This window comes from Rhinocladiella mackenziei, assembly GCF_000835555.1.
Source record: "Rhinocladiella mackenziei CBS 650.93 unplaced genomic scaffold supercont1.4, whole genome shotgun sequence".
NCBI lineage: Eukaryota > Fungi > Ascomycota > Eurotiomycetes > Chaetothyriales > Herpotrichiellaceae > Rhinocladiella > Rhinocladiella mackenziei.
The window spans coordinates 2,970,062-2,988,725 of NW_013550601.1; the positions used below are offsets into that span (position 1 = coordinate 2,970,062).

At 49.5% G+C, this 18,664-nt stretch overlaps 7 protein-coding genes across 7 annotated transcripts; 3 read left to right on the forward strand and 4 right to left on the reverse strand.

Annotated features, from left to right (window-relative positions):
* Window positions 1–12: 12 nt before the first annotated feature.
* On the reverse strand, window positions 13–1,053 carry Z518_06194 (uncharacterized protein; the record flags this gene model as incomplete). Its single annotated transcript, XM_013417004.1, has 3 exons — window positions 13–334; window positions 458–738; window positions 835–1,053. 3 exons carry the CDS (start codon window positions 1,051–1,053, stop codon window positions 13–15), a joined length of 822 nt encoding a protein of 273 aa, XP_013272458.1.
* Window positions 1,054–1,723: 670 nt separating this feature from the next.
* On the forward strand, window positions 1,724–3,701 carry Z518_06195 (uncharacterized protein; the record flags this gene model as incomplete). The annotated part of the gene is made up of 6 exons (XM_013417005.1): window positions 1,724–1,834; window positions 1,918–2,068; window positions 2,131–2,190; window positions 2,266–2,660; window positions 2,733–2,973; window positions 3,058–3,701. 6 exons carry the CDS (start codon window positions 1,724–1,726, stop codon window positions 3,699–3,701), a joined length of 1,602 nt encoding a protein of 533 aa, XP_013272459.1.
* Window positions 3,702–6,179: 2,478 nt separating this feature from the next.
* On the reverse strand, window positions 6,180–7,655 carry Z518_06196 (uncharacterized protein; the record flags this gene model as incomplete). The annotated part of the gene is made up of 5 exons (XM_013417006.1): window positions 6,180–6,230; window positions 6,290–6,666; window positions 6,715–7,288; window positions 7,348–7,528; window positions 7,588–7,655. 5 exons carry the CDS (start codon window positions 7,653–7,655, stop codon window positions 6,180–6,182), a joined length of 1,251 nt encoding a protein of 416 aa, XP_013272460.1.
* Window positions 7,656–8,314: 659 nt separating this feature from the next.
* On the reverse strand, window positions 8,315–10,656 carry Z518_06197 (uncharacterized protein; the record flags this gene model as incomplete). The annotated part of the gene is made up of 4 exons (XM_013417007.1): window positions 8,315–8,635; window positions 8,686–10,441; window positions 10,499–10,530; window positions 10,582–10,656. 4 exons carry the CDS (start codon window positions 10,654–10,656, stop codon window positions 8,315–8,317), a joined length of 2,184 nt encoding a protein of 727 aa, XP_013272461.1.
* Window positions 10,657–13,971: 3,315 nt separating this feature from the next.
* On the reverse strand, window positions 13,972–15,193 carry Z518_06198 (uncharacterized protein; the record flags this gene model as incomplete). The annotated part of the gene is made up of 2 exons (XM_013417008.1): window positions 13,972–15,017; window positions 15,172–15,193. The coding sequence occupies 2 exons, from the start codon at window positions 15,191–15,193 to the stop codon at window positions 13,972–13,974; spliced, it is 1,068 nt and encodes a 355-aa protein (XP_013272462.1).
* Window positions 15,194–15,583: 390 nt separating this feature from the next.
* On the forward strand, window positions 15,584–16,973 carry Z518_06199 (uncharacterized protein; the record flags this gene model as incomplete). The annotated part of the gene is made up of 4 exons (XM_013417009.1): window positions 15,584–15,677; window positions 15,732–15,838; window positions 15,889–16,723; window positions 16,801–16,973. 4 exons carry the CDS (start codon window positions 15,584–15,586, stop codon window positions 16,971–16,973), a joined length of 1,209 nt encoding a protein of 402 aa, XP_013272463.1.
* A 384-nt stretch (window positions 16,974–17,357) lies between these two features.
* Window positions 17,358–18,509, forward strand: Z518_06200 (uncharacterized protein; the record flags this gene model as incomplete). Its single annotated transcript, XM_013417010.1, has 1 exon — window positions 17,358–18,509. One exon carries the CDS (start codon window positions 17,358–17,360, stop codon window positions 18,507–18,509), a length of 1,152 nt encoding a protein of 383 aa, XP_013272464.1.
* Window positions 18,510–18,664: the final 155 nt, after the last annotated feature.

Genomic DNA, 18,664 nt, shown 5'->3' on the forward strand with positions numbered 1-18,664 from the left:
ATCTATTCTAACCTAGTCCTTACGTGCCAGCCCTGATCCATCGTACATTGTTCGTCTCCCATCCATGACCTCGAGCCATTCGGGAGTGTTCATGGCCATATCACCATACGCTTTCAAAGTTTCGGGAATGATATCGTCTCGGCCGACGTCCTGCAACCTTGCAATCATGACAACCAAATGAGCATCGAGGGCCGTGGGTCTCTGTTGTCCGAACATCCACGGCCCAGCATCAGGTCGAAGGAAAGACGCTAATTCTTGCATGTATGCAGTGGCCTTGCTCACTTCGTTCTCGATTTTTGCCGGTTGAAGAGCATCGACCTTGTCCCGTTTCAAACTGTTATCCCATTGGGGTTAACATTGTGAAATATGACCATTGTCAATGTACATTGCAGTCGTCCAGAAGAGAGGAGCGTGGGGCCAGGGCCGGGAACAGAACACCATGACGTCCAGCACTTACATCATGAGCTTATATTCTAACGCTTTGCGATATTCCTCACTGATATCGTTGTTTGCCAGCCGTTTCAACACGACGTCGGCGAAGCCAGATGCCAGTTTGGGACTTTTCAGGAATGAGAGGGTGAAAAAGTTGAGCTCATGCATCTTGATCAGTGATTTTCTGATTGTCTCGGCGTGATCGACGGGCATAAGAGCAGGGTATCGTTCGGAAACATAGGCGCTTATTGCTGTCGTCTGAGCAAGGGGGTAGGAAAATGCAACGAGACTTCCAAGCACAGGTACCTGATTTGTCGCAGACACCCGTCAGCGATCTATCCAACTATGCTGCTATCTTGGTAGCTGTTTGTTTACTCATTTAAAAAAGTGGAATCGGCGTACTTGACCATTGGGGTTCACCTCCAGCAAGTATTTCTCACTGAATTGTTCTTCGTTGAAGATATCGACGTGTTGTTCAGCCACATTCATTTGTGCGGCAGCGTCGACAGGATCACCCCGAATTCTCATGAGATAGCGCATCATTATGGAGCAGATGGAGTAATAGTTGTGGTATAGAGTGTACGGCGTCCCATCTGGACTTTCGTTCGTCTCTGGAGCCATCTCTAGGAGCTGCAAAGATACTATCCCGGTGAGTTATATTCAGGCACCTACATGAGGAGGTTGTGAGAACTTTATAACGGCCTTCCAAGAAGCAACGAGCGGAATGACTGCTCCTGCGCCACAGGATGTTTTGACTCATATCATGTGAGCCCCATCCCCAGCCACAGGGATCAGTTATTAATATTCCAGCACGGTTCCGATATCTTCGGAATCTGGCATGAGAACCCCGGCCAATGATGGTCGCATTTTGGTGCCTAGCCTTGTCAAAACCCCATGGGCTGCCAATGGGCGGAGAGACCTACCCCGGATCTCCGTATTTTATATATGTTCTCGAACCTTTCGTTCTCCGTGACCCGGCAATCCTTTATTAATCGAGACCAAAAAGCCTTCGGATGATTCCGAAGTCCCGGGGGAAGAAGGAGTAGCCACTCACTGAGCGTGGGCGATATCGACTTCTCATCAATGTCACCCCGACAATATGAATGTGATAAATCTCCATCTCGGGAATACAACGCTCGGAGTTGGTCATGAGCAGCGGAAAATAAGAGGTGGAAGCAGTACACTCCAAAGGTGAATATTTAAATGAATAATAATTCCCCCCTGTTCCAAACCAGGCCGCAGCACCATACCATCAGCATCCTCGAGGTGAACTCCAACGATCAAAGACAACATGCTGGAGTGGGCTCCATCGGTTGAACATCACTCAAAGATGATTGATGCTGTCGGGTCCATCCCGATTGCTTGGGGATTGGCGATCCCGACACTATCTATGTTTTGCTACGTACGTTTTGGGCATGACGATTCACACCTAAACCGTCGGCAAATACCGGCAACGTGTCGATGCTAACGGCAGAGTAATAAAAGCTTCTTGCACTGGTTGTGTATCGACTTTATTTCCACCCTCTTGCAAAATATCCTGGACCTTTTCTTGCGAGGATCACCAATTGGTATGCCGTCTACCATGCCTACAAAGGAGACAAGCACCTAGATACATATTTCGCGCATATAAATTACGGTCAGTGCGCTAGCAGGAAGATCTTCAAGAGAATTTCTCCTCAAAAGTCCTCATTTTACTAGGCACCTTTGTTCGGGTCGCACCGAATGTGGTCACAATCAATGATCCTGCCGCTATTAAAGGTGCGTTTGTGGAGACAAAGCTCGATTTTTAGAATCTCCTACGCTAATGTAAGTTATTCATGCCATAACGAGCAGAAATCTACGGAGTCAACCAGAATGTCAGAAAGTCCGTCTTTTACCAACCCGCAATCGAACATTCGGGTATCGAAAGCACATTCAATGCTCGTGATCGACAGCTCCACGCCAGAAAACGGCGTATCTTAGCCCCGGCTTTCACCGAATCTGCCTTGTCATCTATGGAAGAGTATATGCAAAGACATATCCGTGAAATGTTTCACGCAGCTTCGGGCGAGGAAACATTCCGGAGCGAGGCGCAATGTTGGACGGCAGATATGGGCAAATGGGGCAACTATCTGACGTTTGATGTTATGGGAGATTTGGTCTTTGGTAAAGACTTTGGGATGATTGCTGGACATGAGAGCAGGGGGCTTCCCGACGTTATCGACGGCGCTGCCCATCGGGAACTCATCGTATGGAACACTCCCCTTGACCCGTACCTTGGCGGAAAGACGCGAAAATGAGACTGACAGGCAACGTAATAGGCCGGCTCAAGTCCATTTCTGAACAAATGGGGACTGGACAAGATTCTTTTCCCCGAAATCGTCAATCGAGGCTCGCAGCTGATCAAGTACGCAAAGCAACAGGCCCAACTTCGGCTCCGGGCAGATCCGAATCGGAAGGACTTTTTCTGGTATTTGACCAACACCAAAGAAAAGGACGGCCGTCCTTCGTATACGGACCCTCGAGAGATATTCTCCGAGGCAAGAACGTTGATTATTGGAGGTACAGCATATGCACCACACATTCGAAACCAAACAGGTACCTTTGAGCCTGACTGACTGACTTTATTTTGGGCCGTAAAAATAGGCTCTGATACTACTGCTACTCAACTTGCCGCGAATTTCTTCTACATCACTCAAAATCCCAAGACGCTGTCAACGCTGACTGCTGAAATTCGATCGGCCTTCACCACCGTCGACGCCATCCGCCTCGGGCCCACCTTGGACTCCTGTCGCTACTTACATGCTGTCATCAACGAGACTCTGCGCATCAGCCCTAGTCTTCCCGGAATTTTACCTCGAGAAGTCCTATCGGGTGGTCTCAGCGTGTGTGGCCACTCGTTTCCTGCAGGCGTGGAGGTTGCTGTCCCCATTTACGCCACGCATCACAACCCCACTGTCTACCCTTGTCCTCACAGACACATCCCCGAGCGCTGGTTAGCAGAAGAAACGAGCGAAGAAGCAGTTAAACGGTGCCATGATGCTCTTACGCCCTTTTCCTACGGGAGCAGGATGTGTATTGGACGTCGGCTGGCAATGATGGAGTTATGGCTCACTATCGCTCGTGCTGTGTGGATGTTTGATCTGGAGTATTTGGGCGGAGGGAAGGAGGATCGCTTGCTTGGTGTCAGTTCAGAAGCGCTCGAATATAAGCTTCTGGATCACTTGGCCGCTGGGAGGAGTGGGCCTGTTATTCGTTTTATCAAGAGAGCTGAAGGCTTACAAGTTTGATGCCATATTAAGAATGCCATTAGCCATTTGGTGACTGTCAGCGCAAGGGTGCCCATATGAGTGGAGGTCATGAGCAAATAATGTAACTGAAATCAATTCTGAAAAGTGTGTAGATGATAGTCATGGTGTATCAGCTGGGAGCAAGCAGGGTGGTATTCCAGCCGTTAGCTATTTAGAATATTATGCTGCGTCTCGGGCCCAATCTGCATCATTCATTTTACGAGGTCTTCCATGACACCGATGTAAGCGAAGAAACACTAACAGAATGTCTCATGAAAGTGTACCTTCTCTACGCCCTTGATCATCAATCGAGTATCACTTATGGTCGACCACCCAAGACAGCTGAGCTACGAAATGTTGTGTGCTTCGACCCCTCAATCAATGAGATTCACAGAGAATGCAAACACTTGGAGGGGCTCATGAACAAAGCTGAAAGATCTGGTCAAATACATGCGTGGCAGCAATCTATTATTTCTCAGCGAACCGGTCCTAAACTCCCTCGTTTTGAGAGGAAGACAGATAGACTCCACGAGTTGCCTGCCATTTTGAGACCGTTGGCTCTAAAAGCGGCGCAAGCAGCTCACTCTATTCTGAACCATTTCACCAAGCCGGGATATTGCGAGGAAATTATGGGGCCATTGTACCCGCGCTCCAATATCGTTTTTGCGGTGTTGATTTCTTTCTAATGGAGATGTTCCACCGCTGGCGCTCCATTGGAATCACCATTGATGGATGCAGCAAAACCATTTCCCTCCTCCAGGTCACTATTCAATGCAAACTACATGGTGTTCAGCACGGCCAATGGCTTGGAACAACGTGCTTCGAAAGTTGAGAAAATATCATCCGATGGATTTTGCTGCCTCGGTCGCCTGCGGGCAACGCGCATAGCTCGGAGCAGACGGCCCACTAACTTCGCTAACGATTAGGCAGTGGCTACGCGCCCTAACGGCAACGAGAATGCAGATGCCATCGGTGGATGCCCTGTAATCTCCGACCCCTCCACTTCCTTCGCAACCTATGAACATCTCCCTTGCCCACCAGATCAATCGAAAGTTGAATAACGTCACTCCTGGAGGGCGAGGCTGGGCTGAATCAGGGGGAAGCCAGCGGAGCCAACGGAGCCAACAGGACATGCCACATTAAATATTTATACGCTCGTTTCACAGACAAAGTCTATGTAGTCAAACCTCATTCTTATTACAAGCCTAACCAGCTTAGTAATAGTCTCGCTCTAGAACATCGACTCGCTCTGTACCAGCTCTTTTTGGCATACAATTGATCCTGCTTCTGCTCGTCAGGAAGCCCTTGACTCGTGACATGAAATGCGTCGTCTTCGCAAAAAGACCGCACAATGTTAGCACAAGGGTAAAAGCGATCTCCACTACTCTGCGAGCCTTATCGTCAACAGAAAATCAAATGCCAGCCGGATGGGAATCCTTGCGACATGCTTACACCGGAACCTACCTGCCGCTGACGACGTATATCTCAATCGAAAACCGCCGGCGGTGGCTCCGTGGCAATGGCGGCAAACAACTGCTTCTACTCTGCAAAGAGAAAGTCATTCTCCGAACGACCTTGCCTCTAGCGTAGAGAAGCTTGGACGACTCTTCAGCGAGAAGAACCAACAGCCCCCTTCCCATCACCTTTACACTCAGATCAACAGCGTAGAAAATTAAAGATACCTCAGCAACAGACTAAAGCACTCACTGGCATACTGCGTACCTCCGACTCGAACCATGTGCCCTTTCATTCCATCAGCTTCGACTTAGAGTGTGGCTCATGGGACTTCTGGACGGCTACTTCGCAATAGCACATTTCTCCATAACAGGACTTGCAAAGAGGTTGGAGTCAGGGGCATTGAGGAGTAATCTAATATCCGACCAACATTGTTTTTCTGAGCTTGCCTGTATTAGAGTATGGAAGAGCAAGAGGCTAAGTTTACTGTTCTGTGCTATCTATGTTCGAAGGACACCTTGTTCCCTCGTTCCCTACGTACACGAACTTGTTTAACACACCAAACAGCAAGCTAAAATGCCACGAGTATAATCAGAATGCTGCGCATGTGCCACGAAAAGCGATAAAGACAAACAGTGGAATACTTTGCTGCTTGCTCAGTTCTTGTCGCCATCTCACTCCTGCCCGGTAGCATATTTGTCGTAAAGACGATGAAAAGCTTGGTCATTGTGCAGCCTCTCTAGCCGGGAGGATGGCTCTCACGGCCTCTTTGGATGAAAGGCACCAACGACAACATCCCCTCCAACGACTCGGGCGTACGCCGATGACGGTTCCTGACGTCTCTGAGTAAAGGATGATGTTTGGGGGGAGAAGCCAGCGAAGAACCTCAGCACGCTACCAGGAGAAATATCTTTCAAGGCAGATGTAGATGGATGTGTCAATGTTCAAGCTATGTGCTTTTTGAACCAAATATGTAATTGCTTATCACGTACGTTGGATCAAAATCGCCCTCCCACAAAAGGTTTAGAGCTGCTCGTTGACAAGCAGGCCAGCCATTCCCTGTCCGGTGCCGATCTATATACAATATCAGAATATGACTTTCAAACGATCTGGAGTATAGGCTGAATACTTACACACATAGAAGTCACCAGAATCTTCTTCTTCGTTCTCCGGGCCTCGGAGAGGATAGTGCAAATTTGTCGAGCACCCGTGGCTCCGAGAGGGTGTCCAAGTGCAATAGCACCACCACGAGGGTTCATTTTGGCGTGGTCAAGGCCGAGGACATTCAGGCAGTAGACGGCCATTGATGCAAAGGCCTCATTGATCTCAAAAATGTCAATGTCCTCTTTGGTGAGCCGGAATTTGGCCAGGAGTTTGGGGATGGCGGCGGAAGGACCGATACCCATGATACGGGGAGGGACGCCGGCCACGGTGGCGCCGCAGAATTTGGCCATGATGGGTTGGCCTAATTCAATGGCTTTGGAGCGCTTCATGAGGAGGATCGCAGCGGCTACTCCGAGTCAGGGTCGATTCTCCCATTCAAATGGGTAATACAAACCTCCATCTGTAACTTGACTGGCATTACCACCGCTAGTCTTGTCACCAAATTGTGGCATGGCCGGTCTGATCTTCAACAAACTCTCCAGAGTGGTTCCATATCTTGGACCTTCATCCTTAGTAAGGGTAATTTCGGTCAACTCTCCAGTCTTGGGGTCCTTGATCTTGGTGGTGATGGGAACAATCTCATCCTCAAACCAGCCTGCCTTTTGGGCGACCTCGGCTCTTCTAAAGGATTCGACGGCATATTCATCTTGCATTCTTCTTGAGATATTGAAGTCATTTCCAACATTTTCTGAAGTTTGAATCATCGGTTGTGTGCAGTCGGCAGACTCTTGGTTGGCCATGATCTCAGGTGAAAAGGGAGTATCATCTCCACGGTTATTGGTCATGCTCTCACCACCCATTGCCACGCCGATGTCAATGCTGCCGTTGGAGATTTGGTTGGCGATATCTTGAACAGCTTTCAGGCCACTCGAACAGAATCGGTTAACACTGCTGGCGGCTGCGGTGTGGGGAAAACCAGCTGCGAGCATAGCGGCTCGCACTTTGTACGCGGCTCTTGGATCGCCGACCTGCGGAAACACCCCATCAGCAAACGATATTTCGTTCTCCTGTTGACCATGTCTCTCACATTGCCCAAACAGATATCTTCGACGAGCGAGGGGTCAATCCTGCTCTTTTCAATCACCTGCTTCAGCAAAGCGTAGACGATGAAGTCCAAATCGGTGTCCTTGAAACCACCCTTCTTGCCCTTTGCGAGAGGTGTTCGGATAGCGAGGGTAATAACGATATCATCGGGGTTCTTCTGAGTGCTGGCAGACAACAGTGTCAGCATACTGAGTAGCCGGTCGAAGCACAGCATTCCACTTACATGGCAGAAACACCAGTCTTGGCGGGGGACAGGTGGGAGAAGATGGAACCGAGTCTTTGGGTGGCCATTTTGAACAAGTCTCAAGATTGTGAGAAAATGGAAGGAAAGTCGAGCGCAGAGGAGGAAGGGGAAGAAAACGGCTATAGAGAAAGGAATAATCAGAAAAGCAGCAGGAGGGAATCTTTATGTCATCCGCTTTGGGCGATTTTACCTCGGCATCTGCGTGAAGTTGATAATTTCTATACCCAAGTCTCTCACCAGTCCCGGCCGAGTTTTCCTCGCCTCCTATCCTCGCTGCTTTATGATTTTGTCATCCTTCCACCGGAACCTGATCATCAAACAAAATCTCGGAATGGGTCAGCCTTTCCCACCCTCATTCGTACGTGCTATAACAGTGACTGGGGAGCTTCTGACAATGGCTATCCCTCGGTAAAGCACTCCCAGATTCCAGACCGTAGTTGAATAGAATATCATTTCCTAGCGGTCTATTTGCTTTCATCTACGGTCAAGGTTCAATCCCAACCCGAGACCACCCAAAGGAAATGAGACATTGTATGTTATCTAAAGTCTGCCTCCTCGACGCCCCGAAAAAGTTTGTTTCCATTTCGCTATGCATGACACGTCGATCCATTAAGGCTGTTTGTTTTGCTCATAGATGAGTCCTTCAATTCATCTATGATGATCCCATTTCGCTCCTGGCCAATCCTGCCACTATTCCGGCCCGGCTCTACTTCTCCTCCACACTATCAGGTTTGACGGCCTCACCATCCGCATCTTTCATTTCGGTATCTTCGTTTGCTGGCTGTGCTGCCTTCTTGGCCTCTTCTTCGGTTTTCTTCTTGGCTTCTTCTTCGGCTTTCTTCTTGGCCTCAAGCTCAGCCTTCTTTCTTGCCTCTTCCTCCTCTTGGGCTTTGAGGAGTGCTTGACGCTCCGCCTCGATCTTATCTTGGTATCGTTGGATCACAGGACCTGCGACGAATCGGATCTCATCCATCTTGGCCACATACTGTGCTTTCGTGGCATCATCTCCTTCGTCATACAACCAGTCCTGCAATGTGTCAGTCAACAACCTATTTCATCCGTCATGATATCGCTTACCTCGGTCTTTTCCAGCTTGTCTTTGATCTTATCCTTATCTTCTTGGCTGGCAAATTCGGAGTAAAGGTCGTCGATCTTACCACGGAGTTCGTAGATGTATGCTTCCAGCTCGTTCTTCTTGTCTTCCGTATCAGTCACGAGCTTGTCCTCCATGTACATCGCATTCTCGAGTTCGCCTGCGGCAGTTTTGGCTGACTCATCCATGGACGATGTTCCTGAAACGAGCTGCAATTCTCCTTTGCGCACCTGTTTCTTGACTTTGCGCATCTTGGGCTTGGGCTCTGCAGAACCATTTGCTTGATCGGTGTCCATGGCATCGGCATCCTTTTTAGGTTCTGGTTCGGGCTCTTCAACTTCGACATCTTCAACATAGTAGCCGCTCTCGAGGTTGAGAATTCCATGCAAGTTCAGTCGTGCCTTCAGCTTGCAAACCATGAAATCATCCTTCTCATCGGCCTTGACTCCCTTGACCGAGAAGCGTCCGATCCAGGGATTGACCTTACCGGGAAGCATTTCCGGTTTGGCGTACCTAGCTTCCAAGTCGAAAGGTTGTTTTCGATAGAAAGTAAGAATCTTGGTGGATGGCATGACGTTCCCCTTGTTGAAGACAGTCAGGCTGGTGTCTTCATCAGGAATATCTGGGGACTGTTCCCATGTGAATTCGATCGGATATGTGACAATGTCGTGAACAGAGAAGTCGCGAACTCGGAAGACTGGTGAGAGAATGGCGCAACTGAAAGCACAGCCGCGCGCCACCGCTTCATCTTGGTTGAGGGTGTAAGAGAGTGGCTTGCCGAAGAACTTGCTGATCCTATCCTTGATGGCTGGAACACGAGTGCAGCCACCCACCATCTCAATAGCATCGACATCCTCGGGCTTCAATTTGGCTTCTGCGAGTGCCTGTTCGAGAGGGACCGTGAGGCGGTCAAGAAGAGGCTTCACAAGCTCTTCGAGCTCCTCACGTTTCAGCATGGCTCGCACATCTTTGTCATCCATGAGCGACTCGATGCTGAGGGGAGCTTGGGCGTTGGCGGAGAGGATCTTCTTGAGTTTTTCGGCAGCCGCAGCGACACGGGTTGTGGCCTTTGCGTTGGTTGTGATATCAACCTTGAATTTCTCCTTGAATTCGACTGCAAAGTGGTCCACCAGGGCTTTGTCAAAGTTTCGTCCACCAAAATGTCGGTCATAGGCCGTGGCTTTGACTGCAAGTTCACCCTTGCGGAATTCGACGATGGAACAGGTGTAGTCACTGTATCCAATATCTACAAAGCATATCCGACGAGGTTTCGCGTCGCCCTCGGGGAGGTCTGACTTTGTAATGCCGTACCCCAGTGCAATCGCAGTATTGTCATTGATCAGTCGCAGGAGCTTCAAGCCAGCAATCTCTGCGGCATCTAGCATTGCTCTTCTCTGGCCGTCGGTGAACCACGGTGGGCAACTAATCACCACGTCGGAGACTGGAAGTTTCAACTCCTTCCCAGCGGTGTCCCTGATTTTACCCAGGTACATTGCAATCAGCTGAACCGCTGTAAACTTTTGTTTCTCCCCCCGGTATGTGACCTCGGCGCCGACCTGGCCATTGACATCGACGAGAGGAGCTGTGACGTATTGCTGCTCGATTGCAACCTCCGGATCGTTGATAGATCGGCCTGCGAGGCGTTTCAATGAAGAGATGGTATTTTTGAGATTTGAGATCTCCTGCGTTTTGGCAGCCTCGCCTAGGTATCTACTCTTAGGACCGAAGCCGACGAGGGATCTGTAAGCAGTCAGTCAAGCTGTAAAAACTTATATAAGGCTGTGCGATGAGACTTACGGTGTAGATCGGTTGGAAGTCTCATTTGTGATCTGTTCTGCGTTAGCAAACTAGATGGGCCTGATGGGGATGGTGTTACTCACAATGTCTATGCCTTTGTTGCGCGCAACACCGATCTTGGTGCTCTGCGCACCGAAGTCTATTCCAACAACGCTCATGGCGACGGATCGTTGTGTTGTAAAGGTCTAGGAAAAAGGGTTTCAAGGCGGACTGATTAGATTCGCAAGGGGGGAGGCGAAAAGCTAAAAAGCCAACAGGATGCAACGGGCTGAGATGAGACTCAGCTGTGCGCGAAGTCGACAAACGGGGCTCTTCAACAATAGACACAGACAGGTCTGGGGAAGGACAAAATTTGAGAATGCGTCCTCTCCAAAAAAGTTGATCGGGCTGAATGTGGCCTGGGCCTCACCTCACGCTCTGCTCTCCTCCAACTTTTCACTTCGAATGGTGACTTCCAGAAGGTTCAAGTAAGGCCTGTCTTGGCTCCTCTTTGTGTTGGGCACGGCACTGGCCACACTGAACCACATCCCACCTGAACAGCATGCTGGACTCATCATCAGGCACAGGTGCAGGCGGGCGCAGGCACAACCTGTTCGTCCATTCTACAATCACTACTTCACACGTCTCTTCCTGTGGATCGATCAAATCACAAAAGGACAGCAACGCGCAAGACCTCGCTGACCTCATTTCCATCCCCGCATCGTATTATCCACCAGGCGCAAAAACCCTGAAAGAGACTGACAACTTGAACTTGTGCGAATCGTCGACAAGTTCTCTATTGTCACACTATAATAAGGACCCCCAATATAGACATGGTGATGATGATGCAAAGGCTCTCAACTGCGTTCTACCCAATCTCGACCGTGTTGGCCGAGCCAGGACTTCTTTTCCGCAGTCGATTCCGCCTCGATGCCTTACTTCCAACTCGCTCAGCCTCGTTACCATTGCTTGTCTCTGCCACGTTTTGCCCTGCGTGCAAACCTGCGAGATTCTCCTCCACAAGAATCGCTGTCAGTGGACTGATCCTCCCCAGTGAGCTTCAAATGTCCATATGAACCCTACCATCGGTGGAGCGTCGTCAGGCAGCGATTTCACCAAGGTGCTTTGACGGCTCAACCCAGGTCTGCCGATCCTGTTAATGCTGACGTTCCTCTTAACCCTCCAAACATACTCAAGTCTCGGTGCTTCTGAGATGAACGATCATTGCCACGCTTCACGCGGATGGTACCTTTCCCTTGCTCCGTAATTTGTTGTCCCTGGACATGTCATTCAATCCGGGACAGATGCTATGGCTGGGACCTTGCATGCTCTGTCGGAGATCGTCACCAGAAATACTGTCTACTCGTTGTGGGGTATGAACCGATATTCCCTGTGAATCACTCATATCAAGAGAGTCATGTTCCCGCGGCGCAGATATATACCTACATTGATGACTGAAAGACTCGGCGAATTCCTTCTCTTCCCAAGGCAATCGGTCAATGTAACTCGCTGTTGTCCTTACAGTGATGGTCATAAACCGAAGGAGACAAAGGAATGGATGTTTCTTCCAGAAAGCCATCAGTCATCATGCAGACCTCATTGGTAATAAATCCCAGAAACCATCGACGCTGCTGCTTGGGAAGTGAGCGGAAGGTCCGAATTGCCTCGATCTTGCAAAAGGCGCTAGTGCTCAGTTGGATCTGATAGCGATGCTTTGATCCAAGCATGAATAGATGGGTGTGCCAGCAGTTTTCTCCAAGGTGCATCTTTGCATGATCCGCTTGGTCAGAAAAATAGAACCTGGCCATATTTCGGAATTAAGGCTCCTGAGAGGCAGGTAATAGCACCGTAGCCCGATTCAATGGACCTCTCCAACAGCTGGCCATGAACATAATTCCATGTCTTGAAAAGATCATCTTTTTGTCGTAGGTATCTCTTGAATATCTGTTGAGAAGAAGGCAAGTTTCCTTCTGACAGTGTCGCTTTCCGCTATGAGGGAATCTTGAAACAGCGACTGTTGCTCTACTGTAGGCTACATCGATAGACTTCGGAAAATACCTCAGGGTCACCAGGATGCCCAGTCGATCAATTATCTTCAGAGAGAGGTCAATGATGCTGTCACCATCAAATAACACAAAGACGTGTATGCAAGCAGCCGGTTAATCGCACTCCACCACAAAGCCCAATGCTGTCCATAATGAGTCAGGTGGCTCTTTATAGACTGGCATAACCACAACTACCTTGGGAGCAGTCCATTCATCAAGAGGGTACTTGATCAACTTCCTACGTTCCGAGCGGTATGATGACAATGCGACAAACACAAAACAGCCAAGGCACAATAAGCATGGCTGCAAAGGTGTAAAAGGCGACTAATTGGCGAGGAAATATTGTATGATTCGGCTCGGTAACGGCAGTGTCGTGATCATGGCAGGCAGGAATATACCCCTGCATCGGATAGGGAGTTGGGAGACATACCTAAGAGCAATGAAAGCCACTATCATAAACGCTGCCAGGACTTTTTGTGACCAGTGATCTGTTTTAGGTAGACCTTTCCAAGGCAGTACCGAAAAGCTGCGACCCATAGAAAAGACTCCAAGAAAGCGGTTCATACCAGAGGTCCAATGACAGAAACACACACGATCTGATACATTAGCAGAGATCGCAGCTCCAAGGAAGAAATATCTCACATCAGGTATGGACCACGGGCCCGTCTCATAGCGTTTGATGAGCATGTTACAGAATCCTTTGGTACTTGTAATATCAATTGACTCCGACCCAACAAGGGCAGCGTGTTGGTTCTGCAACAACACAGAGAAAGGTTTTGAGACCAACGGGGAGACGGGAGTCTGTTGATCAAGTAGAGTGATACCCACAATGACGAAGACAGTGCCAGCGTGTGAAAAGTTGGTTGAGGATCGAGAATGCCCTGGAATCAGTGAATGATGGCCATTTTTAATGCAGATATAGGGCAGTCAAAGAGCAAATCCCTGTGAAGGCGTTGGGAATGACTGGGAATGGAAAAGAAACGGCTCGATTCGGAAGTGAGACGGATCCGTCAACAACGAAAATCGTACCCAGAACAAAATTGTAGAAGGAGGGTCGGTGGTCGCCATTGAAGGACAGGTCAGTAAACCAACAGCATCCTCAAAGCTACAGTATGGTACTGTGTACTCTGCTTCATTTACGGCAGCTTGCAGCCTGCGGTCGACGTCAAGAGAAACGCTTATGATCGAAAACTTTCGGGCCATGGAAATACTTACATAAACGATTGATTCCAAACAGGTGTTGATATGACTCCAAATCTGGAATTACTTTGTCCAGGAACAAAATGCTGACCGCTCCTAGCTTTGCGAACGTAAAGGGGGTTGATGATGAAATCCACCTTGAAGGCTCCAATATCAGGTGCCAAAAGGGGCCTCATTAACATAGTCTATGTGTGGACCAGCTTCTTGAATATACATGAAATCAATGTCCAGGTTTTTCAAGATGCGCATTTACAAGTTGAAATCGCCACTGGCTGTACTATCAACTTCAGTCCAAGAACTTGCAGGTGTACGAATACCGTCTCCTATTTCACTCAGGAAATCATCGGCGCTTCCTTCCGCTTCGCTTGCATGAATATCACCAACACTCGCATTGATGCTAGGGGTAGTCGAGGCGGGAGTGTGGCTGTTGGGAGAAGATTGATCCGGAACCGCTCCAGGGAGATTCGGATATGTACTCTGGACCGGAAGAGAAGTGTGTAACTCGTGGTTTGACAAGGTGTGTGTGGAGTTTGACGCCGCAGCAGAAAAATATTCTGTCCGTTCCAGTGGGTGGTGAAGATATTCGGCGGACGGGATGGAGAAATCAGGGTCAGGGGCGTCCTCAGTAGTCGGTGTAAGCTCAATCAGGCTTTCAGATGCATGGCTTGATGGAATCTCGATGTGTCGTTCTGAGAGAGGGATATGCCAAGCGTCACGCATTTCCCGCTCGTACCTCGATTCAAATGGATTGTTCTGCTCAGCGTGATTCACAGGCGTTTGCGGCAAGTGTCTCAAAGGAAGAGAAGCGTCCACAGACTCACACAGGGCTGAAGGAGTGGCCTCTGATTTCGATCCCCCTGTCCTCTGGCGCAGGGTCCCGGATTGAGCCAGAGCGTCGATACCAGATGTGCTTGCCATTGGTGTGGGCTGATGGTCTTCTAAGGGCTTCAACAGCACCCCATTTTCGTCCACCATTGTATCAAAACTCGGTATAGGGGCTTGATCAGGACTGACGACTTTCCTCCTCTTTCTTCTTTCTTCTATGATGCGACCACGTTCCATGATCTCAGCGATCGCTCGCTGTCTCCGGGCTTCCGCCATTTCACCTTTCTCCTCGCGCATTGAGACATCGGTCGACGTACGGCGAGGTCGTGGTTTTGGGTGGATTTCGTCGCCGAGTGAGTGAAGGCCCATAGCAATCTTGCGTCTGGTTCGATCGATCCATGCTCGCACTTGAGGGTTCTCATAGGCGGCCAAACTTGCCGCTACCAGCACGCTGACCGTGATGATTATTCCTACCGGAGGAGTCAATATCAGTACTCGCAAAGAATGAAAGCCAGTGTAACTTGGAGCGACGTTCTTCGAATCGCTAGTGTCTGCGAGAGGGCCCCGAAAAGTGGGCGGGGATACGTAAGGGGGCAGCTGTCAATGAGGCACAGGAGCACTTACCTCGAGCGAGTGGAGCAGGCATTTTGACGATGATGCTGGGTAGGGAAGGGATATAATTGCTTTGAACAAAGGTCCGTCGGAAGACACCTGCGACAGAAGCGTGCGGCGGTCTTCGAGACCAGGCAGAGTTGTGAAAAAGCGTCAGCCTGATATCACTATCATGAGAGCCCTTTAGTGAGAGACCGGAGGAAGAGGAGTGGCTGCGCCACACACGCCACTCCGGCTCCTTGATCGCAAAACTCTCCCCCCGCACCGTGGCTCTTTTCCAGAAGCGAAGCAACCCCCTACCATTGGTTCCTTATGGGACGCGTTGATTTTTGTATACTTCGTACCCAAGACAGGCTTGTGTTCCGTCTTGGACTCACTCACCCTGCGCCGAAGAAATCACTGTCTGCGACCACCGTTCATAAACATGTCTCGCGCAAGCACGGCTATTCAGCCTAGAACCCTTACCTTGACCGAAGAACTAGAGAAACTCGAGCAATCAATCACACTAACATTGCAAGGTACGCGTGATTCATTACCCTTTCCCTTGGTTTTCCAAGTCTGATTTTCAATAGAAATCGATCACAACTTCAGTCGTGCCCACCGAATTGTCACCTCGAGCATTCTACCGGTTGTGGAACAATACACCGCTCATTCGAAGGATGTATGGGAGGGGTCGAGAGTGAGAATATTGTCAATTGTCTGAGACGCGAAGGACTGAAATATGTACAGTTTTGGAAACAATTTTTCGAGTCCAGCGCCAACGTGTCCTTATCAGGCTATGAGGAACAACCCTCTCAATGCGAAAATACGGATATTACGGTCACTGAGGACTCCAATACTACAACCCAAACCACTCTAGAAAACTCAGAATCTTACGAGACACCCTCTGCGCAGCACATCTCTACAGATTCAATACAGGACCTTGAATTGTCAAACCTTACAGAATCGCTGTCACAAAGTACTCCGCGACCGTCTGGGAAGCAGAAAGCCCGGCAGGCTTCCTTTGCGGACTATCCATCACCCTATGAAGCCCTTCGACAAGAGGTCAATAACACCACCGTCAATGCCACATCACTGACTTCCGGAGCAACTTTGCCTGAAACGCCCGGAAAGCCAGCCTTTCACGCTGATACTTCATCAACTACGCCGCACTCATCCCCATTTTTACCACCTCAACCTACATCGATTCCTCGTCCTTTCACGACACGCACCAAAACCGACCCTCTTCTACACCGAGTTCTGGATCGGAACTATCGAGTACAAGCAACCCCAATGACGGCACGGCGGACTCGAACTGTTGTTCTTGATCCGACTCTATCTTCCAGTCCCGAAGTAGCTCCGCCGGTGTTACACCCTGAGATATTCTCATCTCCCGAACGCAAAACACGCATCCCGGGAGTCAGTGTATTGACTCCTGCCCGTGACAAGACAACGAAGCCCCCTACACGCACGCCTGGAGTTTGGGACATTGATGATGATCTGGACGACGACATCGCGTATGATCAAAGTCCTCCCAAAACAATGCAGTTTCACGTTCCTCAGAACCGTCTTTTGAAGACACCAGGTACGCCAGGAACGATTCATCCAATTCTCTTACCCACCATCAAATATTATTAAAGGCTAACTACCAGAGTCAAACAGCCAGAGAAGCCTCGAAACGAATTGTGGAGGATATCTTGACAAATGCCGGGATGGATTACGACGATGGGGAAATAGATTTCAGCCGCGAACTTGAAACTCAGGGATTTGACGATGAGGCTACCAGTCCCAGCGTTGTACGAAAGACCACAAACATTGAAGATGAGACATTCTAGTCATACTCAATATTCCATACGTGGAAATACATTCACAATCACAGGACGCTCTTCATGGGCTCGAGTTGTGGTCCTCCGTAGTGTACCTCTGTCACTCCACCGTAGCGCTCACGAACCCGAGCAAGCGTGGACCGGTGGAGCCATTCCCTTTCACCGCCCGCAATCCAAAGTTGGAGAAATTTTAATTTTTTTCTGGCTCGCACTTTATCTACAAGGTGCGACTGTCACCGGCCTCGGCCGCACCTCTCTTTATCGGCTGCAATCTACTTTTGGCCCTGAGATGCAGTCTTGATCCTGGAAGAGAATTTGTCGAACAAATTCAATCCTCCTTTTCAGGGCGGCACAACGTGCTCGCGTGTTCGATAATCCTCACCTCTATCGAAGATGACGGCCAAGAACAAGGGATCTCAAGGTAGCGGCACGGGGCCTTCACCACAGCTTCTTGCGCTGGTGCTGTCATTTCTTACTGACAATGGCTTGGAACATACAAAAAAGGCTTTCACAAGAGAATTGCAGAGACTACAAGATAAGTTTGGGTGGTCCACTCCAGAAAGTGTGCAGGAAGGAGTGAGTCTTCAAATGATCGTTGAGAGCTGGAAACAGAATGGAGCCAGCTCACCGGATCTCGATTCTGAAAGCGATGTCACGTCGTCTGAGGGAGAATCCAGCAGCAACGCAGTCAGGGATGAAGACACTAGCAGTGACGATTCATCTGAATCTGAAGAGGAGGTGACAGTTTCCAAATCGAAAAGGAACAAGAGCAAGAGGAGATCTCTTTCTCCATCTTCTTCGTCCTCCGACAGCGATGCGGACGATGAAGAGGAGGACGGAGTGGAGGAGCCTTTTACGAAGCCAGGAAAACAGGCTCTTGCGCATGAGCCAGCTGTGAAGAACACTCTCAAGCGAAAAGCAGAATCCAGTTCATCAGAGTCATCTTCTTCCGATTCTGATTCCGACTCCCCAGACGATGATCGACGGGCAAAACGAGCAAGGATCGCTGAAGGTGCGGTAATGAATGATATTGCTTCGAGCGAGGGGTCGGCCTCAGATTCACAAGAAGAATCCGATGAAAATGCAACAACAGCATCATCTGAATCCGAAGAGGAGGAAGAGGAGAGCGATGTCGACGATCCGCCTGTCAATGGAACGAAGATGGATGCGGAATCCGAAGCACCCTCGGATTCGTCTGGGACTGTTGTCGGAGACAACCTCGAGGCTGCAAAATCATCTGATTCGGAAGACGTGGCAGATGAAAAAGTCGAGCCTGCGACCAAACACACCAAGACCCCTGCGATGAAAAAGAAACATGTTGGGGCGAAGCCCACACCTTTAGCACAATTGTCAGCCCAGGCCATTGCAGACAGCCACATCAGTAATGCTTATCGGAGTTATGGATACGCTGATCGTGCGTACAAAGACCTTTCCGTGACTAGGGGCAAAGGATTTACCAAAGAAAAGAACAAGAAAAAACGTGGGAGCTATCGTGGTGGAGCCATCGATATCAGTGGTGGAAAGGGATTCAAGTTTGATGACTGATACTTTCCGAGGAGCGTACCTGATGGAGGGAATATTACAAGTGGCATGAACAGGGTAGATCGGAAGCCTGATGTAAAGTCATTTAGCGATGCATGAACGGAGCCTGGGCGAACATGGCTATGACTGGGAGCTGAGCAGCAGTCAATCGGGAAGAA